The sequence below is a fragment of the Rutilus rutilus genome, assembly GCF_951802725.1.
Source record: "Rutilus rutilus genome assembly, chromosome: 20".
In the NCBI taxonomy this organism is placed as follows: Eukaryota; Metazoa; Chordata; class Actinopteri; order Cypriniformes; family Leuciscidae; genus Rutilus; species Rutilus rutilus.
In genome coordinates, this window is record NC_140225.1 from 17,257,746 (window position 1) to 17,276,803 (window position 19,058).

Genomic DNA, 19,058 nt, shown 5'->3' on the forward strand with positions numbered 1-19,058 from the left:
AATAAATAAAATGAAATGAAGTTTACAGTAATACTTGTAAAATGTGAGCTGTATGGTGTCAGTGTGAGGTAGTTCAGACTCGACCTTCAAACGGCTCTTGTGTTTTCATGCCTAAAACATCACATGTTGAGAAGCTTTTGCTTTTTGCAGTTACAGTAGGTTCAGGCTTCCCAGGCAAGTATGTAGGGCTTAATATCATTGCCACTATTAAGAGCACTTAAAACAAAAACAATAATATAAAGTAATAGCAAAATATTTAGTTTTTTTTTTTTTTTTTACCCTGTGCACAGGTAAATAAATCCAATGGGCTAAACCCCAGGTCAACAACATTCAGATTCCCACTTTTCACTCCAAAACTTCAGGCCTTTTCAACGTTCTCTCTCACGTTCACATTCACATTCAAGAGCAAATGTAAAAGAAACCCACTTCCCTGATTTATCTTAATCTTATCAAATAATACATGGCACTCCACAGTATTCAATGTCACGAGTTAAAATTCATATACGTACAGTAGGTCAAATCAGTATGTCCCGTTCATTTACAGCACATAATGTGCCATTACAGACCTTCCAACCTGACGGGGGAAATAAAAAACAATACGAATAAAAACAATCTATTGATCAATTATTTCCAAATTTGCTTCATTTCACTGTTGTACAAAAATAAGTAGCTTAATAACTCTAATGGAATATGCTAGAAATTAACTAGTGTAGACGTTTTTGTAGGTCTTCCAAAATAATAATAATAATAAAATAATTGGAAAACATTTGCTCTACCAACTAAGCAGTCACAAAACAAACCTTGTTAAGGGATGGACAAATATTAGAGAAAAACTGCAAAATCTAATATTGATATAATCCCAGCTACAGTCGTGGTCAGAATTATTGGCACCCTTGGTAAATATGATCAAAGATGGATGAAAAAAATAAATCTGCATTGTTTATCCTTTTGATCTTTCATTCAAAAAAGAATATCACAAAAATCTAACCTTTAATTGAAGTAAAACTAATAAATGTGGAGGAAAAAAATAATTTAAAAAAAATCACATGAATTTTTTTTTCTCTAACACACATTGGCCACAATTATCGGTAACCTTAGAAATTCTTGTGAGTAATATATATATATGAAGTATATTCCCCTTCATATTTTCAATTTTGTAGCACACCATGGTGACTAGGAACATGCCTTCCTGTTCCACAGGAGTATAAATATGAGGAAACACACAAGCCAAATTCCCTTAATCATCCATCACGATGAGTAAAACCAAAGAATATAGTTCTGAATATAGCTTCACAAAATAGAAAGTGGCTGTAAGAAAATAGCTAAAGCGTTAAATATTCTCATTTCCACTATCAATAATTAAGAAGTTTCAATAAATGTAACGAATCTGCCTGGAAGAGGACTATGTTGTCTATATTGTCTTAATGCGCAGTGAGGATAGTTCGAGTGGCCAAAGATTCTCCAAGAATCACAGCTGGAGAATTGCAGAAAATAGTTGAGTCTAGGGGTCAGCATATTGTTGTCAGACACTGCTTGAACGTCAAAGGGGACAGGCTTCTATGGTCAGATACCATAAAGTTCTTCGTGGCAGCAAACCCAACAGATGGGTTTGGTGCAACCAGGGATAAAATATACTGCTGGATCTTTGAAATTGTGGGCATATTTTTTGCTGGAGGTCCTGGACATCTTGTTCAGATACATGGCATCATGGATTCTACCAAATACCAACAGATAAAAAAAATCAAAACCTGACAGTCTCTGTTAGAAATCTTATAATGGGCCGTGGTTGGATCTTCCATCAGGACAACGATCCAAAACAAACGTCAAAATCAACACAAAAGTGTGTCACTGAGCACAAAATGAAGCTTCTGCCATGACCAGTGCCCTGACCTGAACCCTACAGAAAATGAGTGGGCTGAACTGAAGACAAGAAGCACCAACATGGAGCTGGGAATCTGAAGGATCTGTAGAGATTCTGTATGGAGAAATTGTCTAATGATCTCTTGTCAGGTGTTCCTCCATTATAGGGGAAGACTCTAGAGGTGTTATCTTGGCAAAAGGAGGTTGCAAAAAGATTTTCCCCACATTTTCAATTGTTTTACTTAAATGAAAGGTTAGATTTTTGTGAATTTTCTGAATAAAAGGTCGAAAGGATTAACAATGCAGAATTATTTTCACAGACTTCTTAGTTCATATTTACCAAGGGTGCCAATAATTCTGACCAGGACGGTATTGAAGTGCAATGCTTGTTCTATATGCAGATTTTGAAGGGGTAAAATGAATTTAAATAATTAAAAAATAAAAAGGTGCTGAAATCCCAGATAACTAGGACTAGAACAAGAACACCAGAGACATATGGACAAGCACGACACATATCACAGTCTACCAGGATATTAACCAGCAGCAAAAGTATTCATGAAAAACAGATCAGCCTGACAAAATAACTCAATGTACATATAAAAATATTTTTTCGATGTTGTGAGTTATTATATCTAAACGAAACTGTACAAAATTTAAATAAAATGTGCTGTGCACAAAGATGGAAAACATGACCCAGAAAAAGCCACCTCAGGCAAGCTGTCAAAATGTACTTAAATAACTATGTTGATATCCATTTGATGTCCATTTTAAAATACTAATATTGACAATCTAAAGATTTTCATATCCCAGGTGACTAAGAAAATTATACATTGACCAGGGAAAACAAAAAAAAAGACTCAAAATAAATGAATTTGAGAAAATATATTCACAATTCAATCTTTACAGATTACCTTCCAAATTCACTCTACGACAACATGACAAAATACTCTAAATGTAGCTTATAAAAGAAGAGTTTTGTTAAGGAGTTCACTATCATTGGCTAAACCTGGTAGGGCTGTCGCTAAAAAGATAAAATTGTATAGTCATTTACAGCATCTACAGCAGAACTCAAAAAGCCATACCCGACCCAAAATAATGTATTAGACTGGCCTAAATCTGATACCATGCCACACACAGAGAATCTCCAGGGGAAGGTGATAGTCATCTGCAGCAGCTCAGGGGTCCCGCAGAGGCCTCCAGGCTGCTGTCGGTGTCCGAGGCCGCGGTGGGCTCTGTGGACATGGAGGAGACGTCATTAATAGAGGAGGAGGAGGAGGGTTGGGGTGAGCCGTTGATCACTGCTGCACCTGTGCTATGTGAAACATAACAGTCAGTTAGATTACCTGCACATACACCGTAAAAAAGAATAATAGTTGTTTCAACTTAAAAAGCAAGTGTTCGTGCTGCCTTAACATTTTTAGGTTTAGTCAACTTGAAATGTGAAGTTGTACTTGTGACAACTTGGATATTTGAGTTGAGTAAACGTACATTTTAAGGCAGCACGAACAATTACTTTTTCTTAAGTTGAAACAACTATTTTTTGTACGGTGTAATGTGTGATTATATGCAGATGGGGGCAGATGCAGGGCCCGACAATAAGGACTGCCTGATCGCCGAGGCCAGCGTGAAAGATGTTTGGGACAGTTGACAGAATTGTCTATATCGTCACGAAAGTTTATGATTTGCACGTTCTTTTTTTGTAAGTCTCGCCAATTTAATCATGCAAGTGATTGTGATTGAAATGTAGATTAGTTAGGCTAGAAATTGGAATTGAGAATTGCGAGATTTTACTGGGATCTAACATGGCTCAAAATCACTGAAAACAATAACAATTTTATTTTATTTATAAAAATGTTGTGGTGGGGCCAAATTCAAACCACAGGCTTGACCGGGCCATTAGAAAGAATCCTTAGCATTAAGCTCTGAGATCAACATAAGCAAATGTTTCTGCATTAGAGAAACTCATCTAACTAACCTAGAGGGGAGGGCTGACCTCGAATAACACCATTCTTCACCCGTTCTTCCCAATCCATAACTTCTTTATAGATCAGCTCTGATGAAGAAAAACAAAGAAAGAACAATTAGAAAGAATAAACAAAAGAGTGAGGCTACTCTTTTTGAAGTACTTAGTACACACTTTTTATCCAGCTTCAGTGAAGCCATTTAAGGGAATGAAACTTTATAAGTAAGTTTCTCAAGCATAAAAACCATAAGCATTTCAGTTGGGTTAAATTCACATTCAGATACATTAATAAAACTAGAAAATAATACTAACTAATTAACTTGAAAACATGGTGATGAACAGTGGCAATAAATGACATACTTGGAAGGGAAAAGAGCAGGGATTGAAATAAAAGTGAATTGTTTGTTTGACTGATGAATCGTTTATTGTATCGTATAATAATGACTGATGAATCGTATAACCCTCCAAATGAACTGATTCACTAAACTGCATCAGACTTCGCAACGCTTTTAGGAACTTGTGAGGGATTTTTGTACTGTCACGCTACATAGCTTCACTGTCACGAAAAACTAGCTTCTCTTAATTTGGAATAGTTACGCTGTCTTGAAAAGAGCTGAGCTACTGTCAAGTAGCTAAAAGAAACAATCCAACTGAAAAAAAAAAAAAAAAGTGTTACTCCCCAAATCTGGACAGATGAACGAAGTCATGGAAACTGGCAAGGTTTATATTCAACAGCACATGCTCCTCTCCATGAGTTGAAAGAAATATCAATCTTTCTAATTTAAGCAACTGCCGTCAGACATTTAAACACGCAGAGGAGCTTATTAACACTATTCAATCAGGTGACCGCTGCAGACAAGATTTCGACCGCGTGTGCAGTGGGCAAATCATGTTTGTTCTAAACCTCTGGCACTTTCCTTTGCATCGGATTTCACTCAGTGAACTTTAAAGTTAGAAAAACAAACCACCTTTCCACTCATCCACTGTGTGTTCCCTCTCATCGAGCTGTTTGTCTATGATCAGAGGAGGTGGCTGAAAAGAGAAAGATAAGCGTACATAATTATAGATAAACAAGATAACTGGTGAGATAAACAATTAATGTGTTAAAAAAAGATAGGCACAAACTCTATGTTTCTGTTGTGAGAACAGATACACTACCTTTCATAAGTTTGGGGTCAGTAAGATTTTTTGTTTTTGAAAGAAATTAACACTTTTAATTTGCAAGAACATACTAAATTGATCAAAAGTGACAGTAAAGATATTTATTTTTCAAATAAACACTGCTCTTTTGAACTTTATATTCATCAGAAAATCCTGAAAAAACGTATCATGTTTTCCACAACAATATTAAGCAGCACAACTGTTTTCAACATTGATGATGATAATTATAATAATAAGAGTTTCTTGAGCACGAAATCAACATAGGGAAAGGAACATGTGACACTGAAGACTGGAGTAATGATGACTGCTGAAAATTCAGCTTTGCCATAAATAAATATTATTTTAAATTGTAATCATATTTTTCACAATATTGCTATTTTACTAAGGATGCACCGATATATTTGTTTTGGCCGATTGTTAAACAACTATTAGCTTTTAATTCGATTCCAATACCGTGACAAAGCACGTGACAGACAGTGGTTGGAGGAGAACACCTGAAAAACGTGCCAGAATGTACGATACTCTGTATTTGAAGTACTCAAGTACCAAGCCACGGTTCAGCTGCGCGCGACAAACGCTGCCAGTGTGAAAGCACAATGCGTGCGTGCTGCTCCCGCTCTACATACGCACGGCTTCTGCGTTGCCTCCGCTCTGCTTGCGCATCCAGTGTGAAACAGGAATAACAGAAGTTTTCAGGTACAGAAATTAAATAATCAAATGTTAGATATCACTGCTGTATATATTAAATGTATGCAAATGTATATTTAATCCTTAATAAAGTTACAACAGTTATTTAGTCAAGAGCAGTGAGCGATTAAAGGGATAGTTCACTTTGAAAATAAATTTTGATATGTTTTAGCTTACCTCAAGGGCATCCAAGATGTAGATGTCTTTGTTTCCGCAGTAGTTTCAATTTGGATATTTTTAGGTCAAACCGTTCTTGTCTGTCAGTCATTTCATGCAGGTCTACGGTCACTGTCTCAAAGAGCATGCACAAAGTCCACATTAAAACAATTCCCCATCGTCCAAATTAAACAATTCCCCATCGTAAGTACACATTGATGGCCTAAGACACGAAACGAGCGGTTTGTGTGAGAAAACGAACAGTATTTATATCGTTGTTATCTCTTGAAAACAGCGCACGTCCAAATAATCTGACGGCGCGGGCGGGTATAGATATATACATAGATGTCGCCTTGGCTACGGTTTCGTTCCAATGAACTGCAGTAGCGAAGGCGACATCTAGTGTATACATCTATACCTGCCCGCGGGCGGGTATAGATGTATACACTAGATGTCACTAGGCTACGGTTTCGTTCCAATGAACTGCAGTAGCCAAGGCGACATCTATGTATATATCTATACCCGCCCGCGCCGTCAGATCATTTGGACGTGTGCTGTTTTCAAGAGATAACAACGATATAAATACTGTTCGTTTTCTCACACAAACCGCTCGTTTCGTGTCTTAGGCCATCAATGTGTACTTATGATGGGGAATTGTTTCATTTGGACGATGGGGAATTGTTTTAATTTGGACTCTGTGCTTGTGTTTTGAGACAGTGACCGTAGACCTGCATGAAATGACTGACAGACAAGAACGGTTTGACCTAAAAATATCAAAATTGAAACTACTGCGGAAACAAAGACACCTACATCTTGGATGCCCTTGAGGTAAGCTAAAACATATCAAAAATTAATTTCAAAGTGAACTATCCCTTTAATATTAAAACAAAGACAGCAGTGCAGCAGGAATATTAGGCTGCCGTCACTTTAAGAGCTGCACAGATCCAATATATTGATATACACATGTTTTATTTCTCAACTGTTTATGTTCACTTAAGCCATAACCAGCTGCATTTACTAGGATACTTACCACGATGGGCATTTTTATATAATTTTGTGTGAATTTGTCTGTTCAAGCGAAAGAGAAATCAATTCTGGCAACGGGGCAGTCCGTATTGTCGAGCCCTGCTATATTTTGTACAGGTTTAATTTTGTTTTGGCAAGTATCTAACTATTTTACCCAAAGAAAAACGTTGGATTATGCAACAGACATAATACAAATCATTGCCTTTAAGCGGTTAATTAATCAAAACCATCGATATCGGCCTTTTTCATGCTATAGCTGATATGCCAATGGCTTTAAATCGATTAGAAATTAGCTGATATATATCTGTGGCCGATACATCGGCGCATCTCAAGTTTATATTAAATGTGCATATTAAATATACACATCTAATTTTTTAAAACACATCAAGTATCAGTAACATTTTCAAACAATAACAACAAACCTGCATTTGGTCCCCAATTAAAAAAAATTAGACACCCATTTGTTCTGGCACAGTTGTAATTTCTTTTTAAAATAGCTTTTGTACATTTATAGCTTAAAAAAAAAATCAACACTAATTATGTAGATTATTCAAAAGTGCAACGACTTGAAATCACAATGAGTTTGCATGTGTACTTAACAGCAATGGATTGGTACTTGGTGTGTGTGTGAATGCGCATAAACTCACCGCTTCCACTTCAGCTGGGTCGTACCACACATTAATGTAGGGGTGTTGAAGAGCTTCATCCACAGAAATCCGTTTAGATGCATCTATTACCAGCATTTTAGACAGCAGGTCCCGTGCCTGGCTCGCTGCATAAATCACATCCAGTACAAAGAGAAAGAGTTAATGGTGTTTCTGAGGTTCTCAAGTGGCTTGACATGTCATCTCAAAAACACAGCAGATTATTCAGGCCACTTCACTGTGAATACACTGGAAATTATTAGAATTGCAAAATAGGTTGTTTTTGTTCTGCAAATACATCAGCTGAGTGATGGATTAAATATTTAATTTCAACACTTGCACAATATCAACATTTTCACATTCCCATTTGCAAACAGCAATTGCACAGCTGCCCAATTATTAAAAAAGTGCTACAGAAAAATGTCACCCATTTAAACCTTTAGGCATATGTACCTTTCAGTTTGTTGTGTTCTGAATCAGCAGGGAACAGGACGTCGGGAAACAGCTTCTCAAAGCTGTATCCGGTGTACCGTGGCCTGTTCTCCACATAGGTCCGCACAGACTGGTTGAGTTTCATCAGGAACTCCTGGGATGGTGTTCCCAGCTGCTCGATGACTTTGTTCCACTGATCAATATCTTCAGGCATTAGTAGGTTAAGAAAATAATAAATAGGCCTACAATATCTAAAACGATCTTCTTGCAGGCTTTCCACAAATCTTTTACTTTGCACCAATTCCTTTTGAAGGCTTATGCTAAATCTAGTGTACCATGGAAAAACAATGTATTGTGTTTAACAGAGAGAAGGGATGACCATGGAATGGATGACACACGATAGACATGTAAGGATACGATCTGAACCCGGAAATAACACACTACCTCTGACCATTTCAGCCATGATACAGCCAACAGACCACACATCCACTGAAAAATGAAATGAAAGTGAAATTAGCATGCAACACAGAGCTAAAAAAAGACAAATAAAATGAAATCAGATGTCAAGAAAAGTGATGTGCGTCATGCAGGAACTGTCATGTCTAGCAGGGAAAGTCAGTGAGGATGGAGCACAGACGTAACACAGAATGATCATCGCAAAACTATAAATAAACTGGAAACAAGCCTTATAAGGCATCACAGGCCTGACCGTTTTCATTCATATTGTGACTCATCAGCTGATTATGATGGAGAAAATAAAACATTGGGCAATATTACAGATTTAGACTTAACATGACCATACACATATTACAGAATATTATTTTCAGAATACACCAAAATCCTGGCGTAGGCTTTTTGGGATGACACTATAATGTGTTCTCAAACACCATCAAAACTCACTACCATTTAAAAGGTAGGAGTCTGTACGATTTTATTTTATTTTTTTCTGGGAAAGTCTTTTATGCTCACCGAAGCGGCATTTATTTGATATAAAAATACAGTAAAATCAGTAATATTGTCAAATATTATTACAATTTCAAAAAACAGTTTTCTATTTTAATATACTTTAAAATATGATTTATTCCTGTGATGACAAAGTTGAATTTTCAGCAGTCATTACTCCAGTCTTCAGAGTCACATGATCCTTCAGAAATCACTCTAATAGGCCGATTTAGTGTTGAAAAATACATTATTGCCAGTGTTTAAAACAGTTGTGCTGCTTCATATGTTTATGGAAACTGATGCATTTTTCAGGATTTTTGCATTTTTTGATGAATAGAAAATTTGATCGAAAATCTTTTTTGATCAAAATGTCACTTCTGATCAATCAAAATCATTTTCTAATTAGAAGTATACATTTCTTCTTCTTCAAAAAGAAGCTTACTGACCCCAAGCTTGTGAACAGTAGTGAACACCATAGAGTGCAAAACCTTCAAATCTAATAAGCTCAGAAATGCAACTGATCCCAGTGTTCAGGGGTCATTTATAATATGAAACTAAAACAATGTCAGAACTTTATCACAAGAGCAGAACACAACAGCTAGAATGCCTGAATGTTTCTTTTTAAACTTACCATGACACTAAAACACAAACCAATAAGAGACAACCAACCAGTAAATGAAAAAGCAGGTGGCAATCTAAAAAAACAAACTAATCCTTCAAAATAGTGGTGTTCACTAAAGGTAAAGCCAAAATGAACCAGTAAGCCAACTGAAAAGTCAAAACCGCACTTCATTGAAATAAATATTTGAGTGAAATGCAAAAGAAAGAGCTAACCAACCCAAATTTGATGAACGCAGCATGCATAACAAAGAACACAATATAGAACCCTAATACACATTTATGCCAAATTAGTGGGGGACTATACTTAATATATACCGCATGACTCTTCCTTGTGAGAATAATACAGATTCTCAAAATGACAACAGACAATCTAAGCGTCAATTATGCATTTTTGTAATTTTGTGGCTCAAGGATACAGTCCCTCCCAGGAAAAAGGATTTTGTGACGGACCATTTCTGCCAAAATGCAGCCCACAGACCAAATGTCCACTAAGCACGTGCAGCAGAGGGAAAGAGAGAAAACGGTTAAGCAGGAAGTCAGGGGGTGTTAGTATTTTTGTACTGTTGCATAAGAGCTTGTTTTATTCATTAGAGTTTGGGGAAGAAATGAATGAGCACACCAAGCCATTGTCTACTCATCACACACTAAACAGGCTTCACATTTTAACAAAGACAGAACAAAAAAAGCATGAATTCCCAACAATTTGTATGCCTTGTAACACATTTTGGTGCCGAAACCACAAAGCTATTAGTGCAAGGAAAGCATCAGAGAGGCCTATAAAGCGTGAATTGAAACCTGCAACACGAGGATGATATTGGTAGTTAAGCATGCATAGGATGTGTCAACTAGGCATTCTGTAGCCTGTCAGCAGCACTGACCATTGGCTTGATATCCCATTCCCAGGATGACTTCAGGGGCTCTATAGTAACGCGTCACCACATATGGTGTCATCAGCAGACCCGTAGCTGCTGTCCTGGCCAGACCGAAATCCAGGATCTTCAGAGTACAGTCTGACTTTACCACGATGTTGCTGGGTTTTAGATCCTACGGAATAACAGGACAGAATATTAGTCGAATATTTTGCATTCTCATTTATAGCATTTGTTTGCTTTAAAATATATAAAGTATATTGGGGTCCAAAAGTCTGAGACGACATAGAAAATCAACACCAAAGTACAAAAAAACAACACCACAAAGTCTTAGGATTTTGAAAAATTAAAATAATAATACATTTTTGGGATTGGTAAGATTTTTTGAAATATATATATTATGCTCACCAATGCTGCATTTTTTTTTAAATAAAAAAATACAGTAAAAACAATATTGTAAAATATTATGGCAATTTTTAATAACTGTTTTCTATTTTAATATATTTCAATATTTTGAATTTTCAGCATCATTTCTTATTATTACTATCAATGTTGAAAACAGTTGTTCTGCTTAATATTTTTCTGGAAATTGTGATGATAAAAAAAAAATCAGGATTCTTTGTTTAGTACCATTTATTTGAAATAGTCAATATGTTTCAATTCTATTTTCCACTCAAAATCTTATGCTGATAATATATTGTAATATACAAAAAACAGAAGCAGACTTTTGGACCAGTGGCAGCAACATTCAGGTAACATTAATGGGTGAATATAAATGTTTAAAATCAAAGAATAATTATAAACTCTGTGTGCTTTGGAAAGGGTTTTATATGTCAGCTACAGTATTGAGTTTTTTAGGTTTCACTTGGTCCTGTCTAACTGAAACTTAACCAGCAATACAGATGTATCTCCAGGGGCTAAAGTGAACTAAAACTAATGTTCTGTACTCCATTTTCAACAAACAAATATTTCCACATCATTAACCTTGAAAAAGACTTTCCAATGTTCCTTCGTTTTCTCATCACCTAATCGATCTGTCAGAGTGAAACCATTTTCATTAATTTAATGCTTGATTATCCACGGCTGCAAATGAAATTAGCATCTTTAATGTTCAAAGGTCGCTGTTTATAAACCATGACCTTGTGCAGTGAGACAAATTTATTGTATTACATCCATATAAACGTCTTCAGTCATATCTGTGCAGAAGCAGTACACCGTATAAAACAGAGGTAAAGTCAAGGTGAAACAGGACTACATGACAGCGATGTTTACTGAGGATCACTTGATCGCTTCCCTCCTGTCGCCTCTCAACACGTCCCTGCCTCAACAGCGCAATGCAGTCCACAGCAGCAGCTGCAGTCAGGCAGTCAGGCAGGCAGAGGTCTGGCTTTTTGTAATCAGCCCAGGGGATGAAACCCCTCCCCCTCCCTCACCTTAACTGATTATTAAGCTTTTCGCCGTCACTGCAACCTTGGCTGCGTACGGCAGTCTTTTTGTTTAGGCGGACAGGCTTTAGGCTAAAGAGCACCGACCCTGTGGATGATCCCTGCGGAGTGGAGGTGTTTTATTCCACACAGCGTCTGGTACAGAAGATAGGACAGCCGCTCGTGGTCCAGCTCCATCTGAATGACTTGGCAGAGGTTGGCATCCATCAGCTCCATTACTAGGTAACTGTCGTTGGGGAAGGGGCGGGAAGGGGAGGGACAAAAAAAGAGGGTGTGATGGGGGGGTAGGAGAGAGAAGAGAAGAAGGGGAGGGTGTGTGTGCGGATGTGAGAGAGCATTAGCGGGGTATCAGCTGGGGTCTGGCGTTTTTAACTGTATGAATGCACAATGTATACTCACACATCTTGGAATTCTTCTAATGTTTTTTGGGGTGTAAAAACATTTAAGAGCCCTATTATCTGGGAACGAAAAAGACAAGCACATCTATTAGCCCTGCTGGATGCTGGATAAATGTTTCTCTTTGCATGCAACATGCATCCATTTTGGAGTATTGATGACTTACATTTTTATGGTTGACACACTTCATGAGCACCAGCTCTCTGTATGCGCGTTTGGCATGAGTCTGATTCTGAAAAGGCCGGCTGAGTTTCTTTATAGCCACGTTTCGCTCAAGGTTGTGGTCATACGCTGAGCTAAAAGAGAAAAGCATGCATAAAACAGATGAAAAGATGTGGCGACTACCGGTATGTAACGTCCTTGGTTTGAGGTGGAATTTGAGCTCAAGAACGTACCAGACTATTCCCTGAGCACCCGAGCCGATGGGTCTTAGATTCTGATAGCGCTTCAACACTGTGAACGTCGAATCACCCACATCTACGCTGTAGAACTCTTTTTCTCGCTTATTTTTGTTCATGATGAAGCTGATGTCCTAGCATCCGAACGAGGCAGACTTTTACAAACCTAGACCACAAAAACAAAGTAAAATGCACTATAGATTGCAATTGTTGTGATATCCCTAGCATCGTCGTAACATAATTTTTCTGCACTATCTTTTGTCCTGGCATAGGAGAATAAACTGAAAGGACAGCACAGAGTGGTCTCGAGCCTTTTTTTGGCTCTGGGCTTTATCTCTCTGCCATCAAAAAGAAAATAACTAGAGCATACAGCTGTTAGAAATATACACACACACATAAAAAGAGGACTCGCATGCCACCAAAGAGTAGGGCAGTATCCTAATAGCTATTAACCTGAGTTTAAATAGCAGGACTAACAGAATGACCCAGATCCACAGAAAAATGCTCCCACATTTTTTTTTTTTTTTTAAATGGCATAATATCAGGGATATTTTTTGGCTGACATGTCACAGTGCATTAAAAGTGACACAGTTCAGTGTGATGAGAGGAAGTAGCACTGAAAAAAAAAAAAAAATGCGGATAATTTTGCCAAGATTTGTTTCTGGAAAATCCCTAGATCAGGAGTCTGTGGTTGTAACCTTGTATAATCAAGCAAGAGAAAAAAAAGAAAGAAAAATATTAAAATATTACAGGCCCATGTTTAATTGTACTTTAATTGGTGCTTATGATTGAATATTAATGAATGCTTACATTGTAGAATCTGACATGCACCCAAACAAACCAGTTAACATAATTTCTCATTTTAATCAGATCATAATAAAGGCTTAGACTTCCAGGCTAATAGCAAACTCACAACTACTCAACACAACATTCACAAAGAGAATAATTTCAAACCACAAGTATTATTATGCACCACAATAGAATTTATCGATAGAAAGGAATAGAAACGGCCTTCAATATATGGAATTCCTTCAGCTCTAATGAGATATAAAATTATTTTATTAGAAATAAGATATTACAGACAGCCTTCCTGGTGAAAAGTAAAAACACATCACAAGTGACCGGTGGCTAATAAAATAAACACTTTTATAGAGATATCAGTCAAGTATCAAGTTAACTAGAAATTTCAACAATATGACAAATTATGATTAAGATACAAACTTTAATCATGTGTTCCTGATACCAAACTTTAGGGGTCATTTTTTGTTTATGTTTCATTAATAATAATGACAATTTTACTTATCAAACTCTCAGATATAATGGGCAAATTCTGTCAAGCAATATTTAATCAGCCTGTTGCCAATTCATTTAAAATTGACGTTTAAATGTTTATAAATCAGGATACATGACAGTACAGGCCTGTAAGTTATGTATAAAATAAAATATATATATATATATATATTTTAACTTGGACAGTGATCAGTATAAATGCTAAACCATATGTAATTCAATCTACATTCAAATGTTACGTTATTGATTAAAATATATCTAGAATACACACAAGGTATAGTATGGTTACAGTGGGTGGGTGGCAAAGCGAGCAGCTTGACAAATAGCATTGTAAGCGATCTCACGTAACCAGGCTCATTTATTAGTCGCAACGTTAAAAAGCCTCATCATTCAAAACAGCGACATTGTCGTATTACACTTTCAAAGGAAGGAAAATCAGCTGTGATGTGTGCAGACACCCTCCCCCACTGCGAAACAATACCACGTAGTATCAAAACCACCTTAAAACGCTTACTTACCTGCTACGATTGAAATATAAACACTTCCTGTATCCTAAATGCGCCTAAATATTCGGGCTCTTCAGAAATGATGTGGTGAAGCCTCTATTGATTATTAATAGCGCTTATTCGGCTGCTGGTTTCGATAACATGACCTCACCGTATTGAAAGCGCTTTCTTCCACTGGCAGCAGGCCTCGCGTGCACTGCGGACGACATGCGCTCTACGTCACCAAACCCCCACGCGCTTCCGTGCCATCACGCAGGTCTATTCATAGATACATCTTTCTTTCTTTCTTTCTTTCTTTCTTTCTTTCTTTCTTTCTTTCTTTCTTTCTTTCTTTCTTTCTTTCTTTCTTTCTTTCTTTCTTTCTTTCTTTCTTTCTTTCTTTCTTTCTTTCTTTCTTTCTTTCTTTCAAGGCTATCTGTCTGTCTGTCTGTCTTAATCTACTGGCAAAGTCTAAAGACAATCTAGTATTCGAATCCATCCACAGTTACTAAATAATAATAATGATCTAAATTTTGTTGTGCATCCTTTTAAGGATATATGATCTATTTAGTCTATATGATCTATTTCGCAGATAGAAACTTTAATAATTAAAATGTGATAATCCATTGTAAATATATTTATGATCTGAGAAATGCACCAAACTATATAGTTATTCTCAGTCGCTTTGGTGCATTTCTCAGATCACAACTGAAATTCTCAAAACCATTTGTTCAACCTCGACATCATCACTTGTCACTAGTCAAATACATTATCAATTGCTTTTGTCATGTCAAAATATATTATAGCTACCGGTTTCCTGTTGAATAGTCTTACCCCTCTAAACATAATTTGTTCCTTGCATAAGTGCAAAATGCTTGAATTAGTTGTCATAAACTGTCAAGCATATTTTCTATACATTTCTATCAGACTTTTTTTTTGTAAATGTGTCCTGAATTGATGAATTGCGGAGGTGAGTTTTGAATTATACTAACAAAGGGAAAAGTAAAAGGCTAGATACCATTGATCAACCAGTTCTCTAAAATAGCTCGGAGGTGCATCTCATGAAGCTTTATTTGACAAGCATATGAGCACAACAGTGTTACACATTCTGACAATGGAAAAACAACAAGGAAACAAATAGGGTCAACAGTCAGGAATGACCTTATGGCTGAGGCGGGTCGAAAGGTATACAGTCGAACATTGGGAGAACAACAGTGTCCTTAATTATGCAAACATTTGTAGGCAGGACATGTCAGACTATGTTCACTATACTGTAATAGAGTATACTGTAATGCTGTATAGTCCACTTGCATTTTGCAATACAGTAAATATTCTTTATAGAGACCTAATGTAACACACAAACACACACATGTTTGTATATACTACATTATTGTATACTATATCCCACAGAGTAATGTGTAAATTTGTATTGCTGAAATATATATGCCATACAGATAAAGTGCACTATCACTGTCATTCAAATTTTAGCCATGTTTACATTTGAACATGACTTAGCATTTTGACTATCTTGTGTGTGAACAATGACACAAGGACTTGTCATTCTGAGATGGCACTGATATGTTCATTGACATACTTAGTTTTGAGAGATGAACTAAGGATTTTGAGCAAGGTACAGGCTTTTGGCATTGTGGTTCGTTTGGTTTGTTCGCTACGAATTGTTTTCAGGAATGCACTTTGCCAATTTAGGCTACCAAAATGAAGTGAAATAATCATACATCTCTTCAATATTTATTGCGTGAATATTGATATATCTGTTTCACACACAAAATAGGGACTGTCCACAGTTGTGGTGCCTAATAAAGTTTTTTCAAAATTTAGTGTGTTTGTTTATCAAGGAGACAACAGAGGCAGAGGAGCTTGATGAAATATAAGACAGGTAAACACCACTTATTTCTATATGCATTTTTATTGTAAGTTCCAGTCAAGATGCAAATGTAAGCAATAAGTGTGCAAATGTTTAATTGTGTGTATCTAGGATACACATGCTAGCATTAGCAAGACAAAAGAGTCTTCTTTTTTCTTTATGTTTTAAATGTAATTTGTACTACAGAATGTTATTTAACAAAATACATGACATGAGTCATGTGGTGAAAAAGAATCCGAATTCTTCTGTGAATTCATTGTAAGGGAGGAATAAAGGACATCAGTGGAAATGCTACATATTCAAATAAGCCTAAAAGGTTGACTAAAAAAACTCCTTCATGACTCCTTCATCCTGTTCTGTCACTGCTCATCTAATCCAATTGAGCTCTTAGCTGTAGTCTAAGAATAGTTGTTCAATTTGCAAAAAGTTTCGAAGACCCACAGACATCCGTTGCTTCTTAATGATTAGACATGAGTAGTTGATCAGTAGCTAAATGCATTTTGTATGGTTGTACAATACTGCAGTATGCTGGAGCAAAGGCTGGGTCACATGTGGCGCTTGGTAACAGAGGGTAAAGGAAACATAGTGATCCACTGGATTAAAGTGTGTGCACTGGGACTAAAGGCATCAGAGGGAGATCAGGACCTAATACACTGAATGCTAGAAGGTAAAAATCTATTAATATTCCTAAAATGAAAGATTACACTTAGTAGCTTTAATTTGTGTGATTTAAAATTCATGAAGTTGTATGTTAGGATTAAACAACATATTCTGTTTGTAATTGATTAATGCTGCTTCCATGGCTTGCTTGTGCTGAGCTTTGATGTATATCTCAGACGTTTTATTTAGCCAGGGAAGGCCTCGAACCTCTCGATCAGTGAGTATACACAATGCAAAAAGAAGGATAAAGAAAATTCACTCTTACTTTCCTTATATATAACCGGTAATCTTATTTTGACCACTGCTCCTGTCAGTATGTGGCACAAAGACTGTGTTGTTTATTGGTATATCCTCAAATTTGATTATTGTAGGAATGCAGTGAGAATTTAGTGTCTTGTCCATAAGAATTTACATGTTGATCTTCCAATACTGAGTCTGATAGAGCTCAAACGTATTTTGAATAGCCTATATTCTCTCTCTCTCTCTCTCTCTCTCTCTCTCTCTCTCTCTCTCTCTCTCTCTCTCTCTCTCTCTCTCTCTCTCTCTCTCTCTCTCTCTCTCTTATATGCTGATGTAATATATATTATAAACTTGACATGTGATTTTTATAACATGTCATTTGATCATATCTTCTCAGTTGTTTAAAATATTAAGGCAGTTATCAAAGTTTGATGAAATGTTGTTAAATTTTGCCAATAAAAGATGATACATTTTTAAATGATTTGTTACATTTAATTAACCCAGCAGATTTTGACTCATATAATTGCTATGTTTATTTATTTAAGTGTTTTTAGCATTTGTATGCTTAAACTAAGACAAAATTAAGCATGCTATTTCTGAAAGGCCACAAAAAGAAACTCAAGGCGTCCTGTAATGTTCAGACATAAACATCTGCAGGTCCTGCTTAACCTTCTTTGGAGTTCAAGCTCATTATAGCAGGGGTATGTTTTGTTTGTGTTTGTGCGTGTGTGTGTGTGTCTAACCTACATATTTGTAATTCTGTCTGATCTGACTTGTTGAGGCAGTGAACAACATCAGGTATCTGGATACATTTTAGTGAGGTTTTTATTTTATTTTATTTTTTAACAAAAGTGTTGAGTCAGCCTGTTAACAGAGGTTATATGTAATTAACTAGATTGTGTAATCTGCCTGTTTTGGCACCTAGACCTGATGTAGTTCAATATAATAAACTTCAAGAGAGCTGAACATAAGGTTTTGACATTTTTGCCTCTTATTTAAATGCATTTTATATATTTAAATGTATTATGATCCTGCTGCAGTAATTACAGGAATATCATTATTTATTAGAGCTTCCATTAATTTGACAGTGTAGCATTTTACCTGGACCAGTAAAAGTGGTTGCAAAAAAAATGTCATAAGAGTCATTACAGCCTTGATGGCTGATGTTGGTGACATTTCTTGGCACGTTTACTTTAGCAGTCACCTGGCTAGGCTATTGTCCAGGTCCTGGCATCTTCTTATGGACATCTTCTTATGTCCCACTTCTCGTGCCAGATTACTGTAATCCTTAACTTTCTTTCTTTTCAGTGCATTGGCTTGTGGTAACCTTGCTTTAAAAATGTAATCACGGATTTCTATTAACAGCATTGAAAATGTCACTTCCACAGTGCGACATTATAAATTATATGCAATGTGAAAATGTGTAGGAGAGGATTAGATTTTGTTCAGTTGGTAATTGAATTGACGATTGTATTGCTAGCACTTCTCATGTTACTGCCTCATAAAGACGAATTGCTTGTTGAATTCCTTATTTGTTAGTGATTTTTGGTTTGCTAAATAAATAAATAAATGATTGTATCATGGCTTGAAAGGAGGGCTTGAAAAAAGTATGGAGACATCAGCTGAGACATGATTGTAAATGAATTATGCTAAATAACACCAGGACTGCTTAGAAAGTCAGTACTGTCATTTTTTTCATGATACATCACAGCAAAATGAAACACCTAAAGACCAGCTAAATGAATGAAAAAGTCACTATTGGTGACTTAAGTAAAAGTACTATTGGTTTATCTTTCTCATATACCAAAAAGGTGTGTATAGTGAAGTTAATTTCACTGGTGCTCTAGCAAGCTATTTAGATTTTTGTACTTTTGAACACCAAATCAAAAAGAGTTTTA

General features: G+C 36.3%; 1 protein-coding gene across 11 annotated transcripts; it reads right to left on the bottom strand.

The window, feature by feature from the left end:
• Window positions 1–197: 197 nt before the first annotated feature.
• mapk8a (mitogen-activated protein kinase 8a) lies at window positions 198–14,632 on the bottom strand. Of its 11 annotated transcripts, none has more exons than XM_084392105.1 (12): window positions 14,548–14,632; window positions 12,598–12,766; window positions 12,369–12,498; window positions 12,206–12,264; window positions 11,894–12,032; window positions 10,371–10,536; window positions 8,347–8,418; window positions 7,951–8,133; window positions 7,501–7,625; window positions 4,792–4,855; window positions 3,836–3,913; window positions 198–3,092 (listed from the first exon to the last, which is right to left on the bottom strand). In XM_084392105.1, the coding sequence occupies exons 2-12, from the start codon at window positions 12,717–12,719 to the stop codon at window positions 3,022–3,024; spliced, it is 1,209 nt and encodes a 402-aa protein (XP_084248231.1). In that variant the 5' UTR covers window positions 12,720–12,766; window positions 14,548–14,632; the 3' UTR covers window positions 198–3,021. The 11 variants fall into 11 exon arrangements, with proteins under 11 accessions (XP_084248231.1, XP_084248226.1, XP_084248233.1 ...); XM_084392100.1 differs by having other exon boundaries at window positions 198–3,167; XM_084392107.1 differs by lacking the exon at window positions 8,347–8,418 and adding an exon at window positions 9,909–9,980.
• Window positions 14,633–19,058: the final 4,426 nt, after the last annotated feature.

Bases quoted from the DNA above. Each gene is read 5' to 3' on its own strand.
- mapk8a (XM_084392100.1), bottom strand. From the start codon at position 12,719: ATGAACAAAAATAAGCGAGAAAAAGAGTTCTACAGCGTAGATGTGGGT. The intron at 12,033-12,205 runs GTGAGTATACAT...CCCCAACGACAG, and splicing joins TTAGAAGAATTCCAAGATGT to TTACCTAGTAATGGAGCTGA. The intron at 3,914-4,791 runs GTGGTTTGTTTT...TTTCTTCATCAG, and splicing joins CACAGTGGATGAGTGGAAAG to AGCTGATCTATAAAGAAGTT.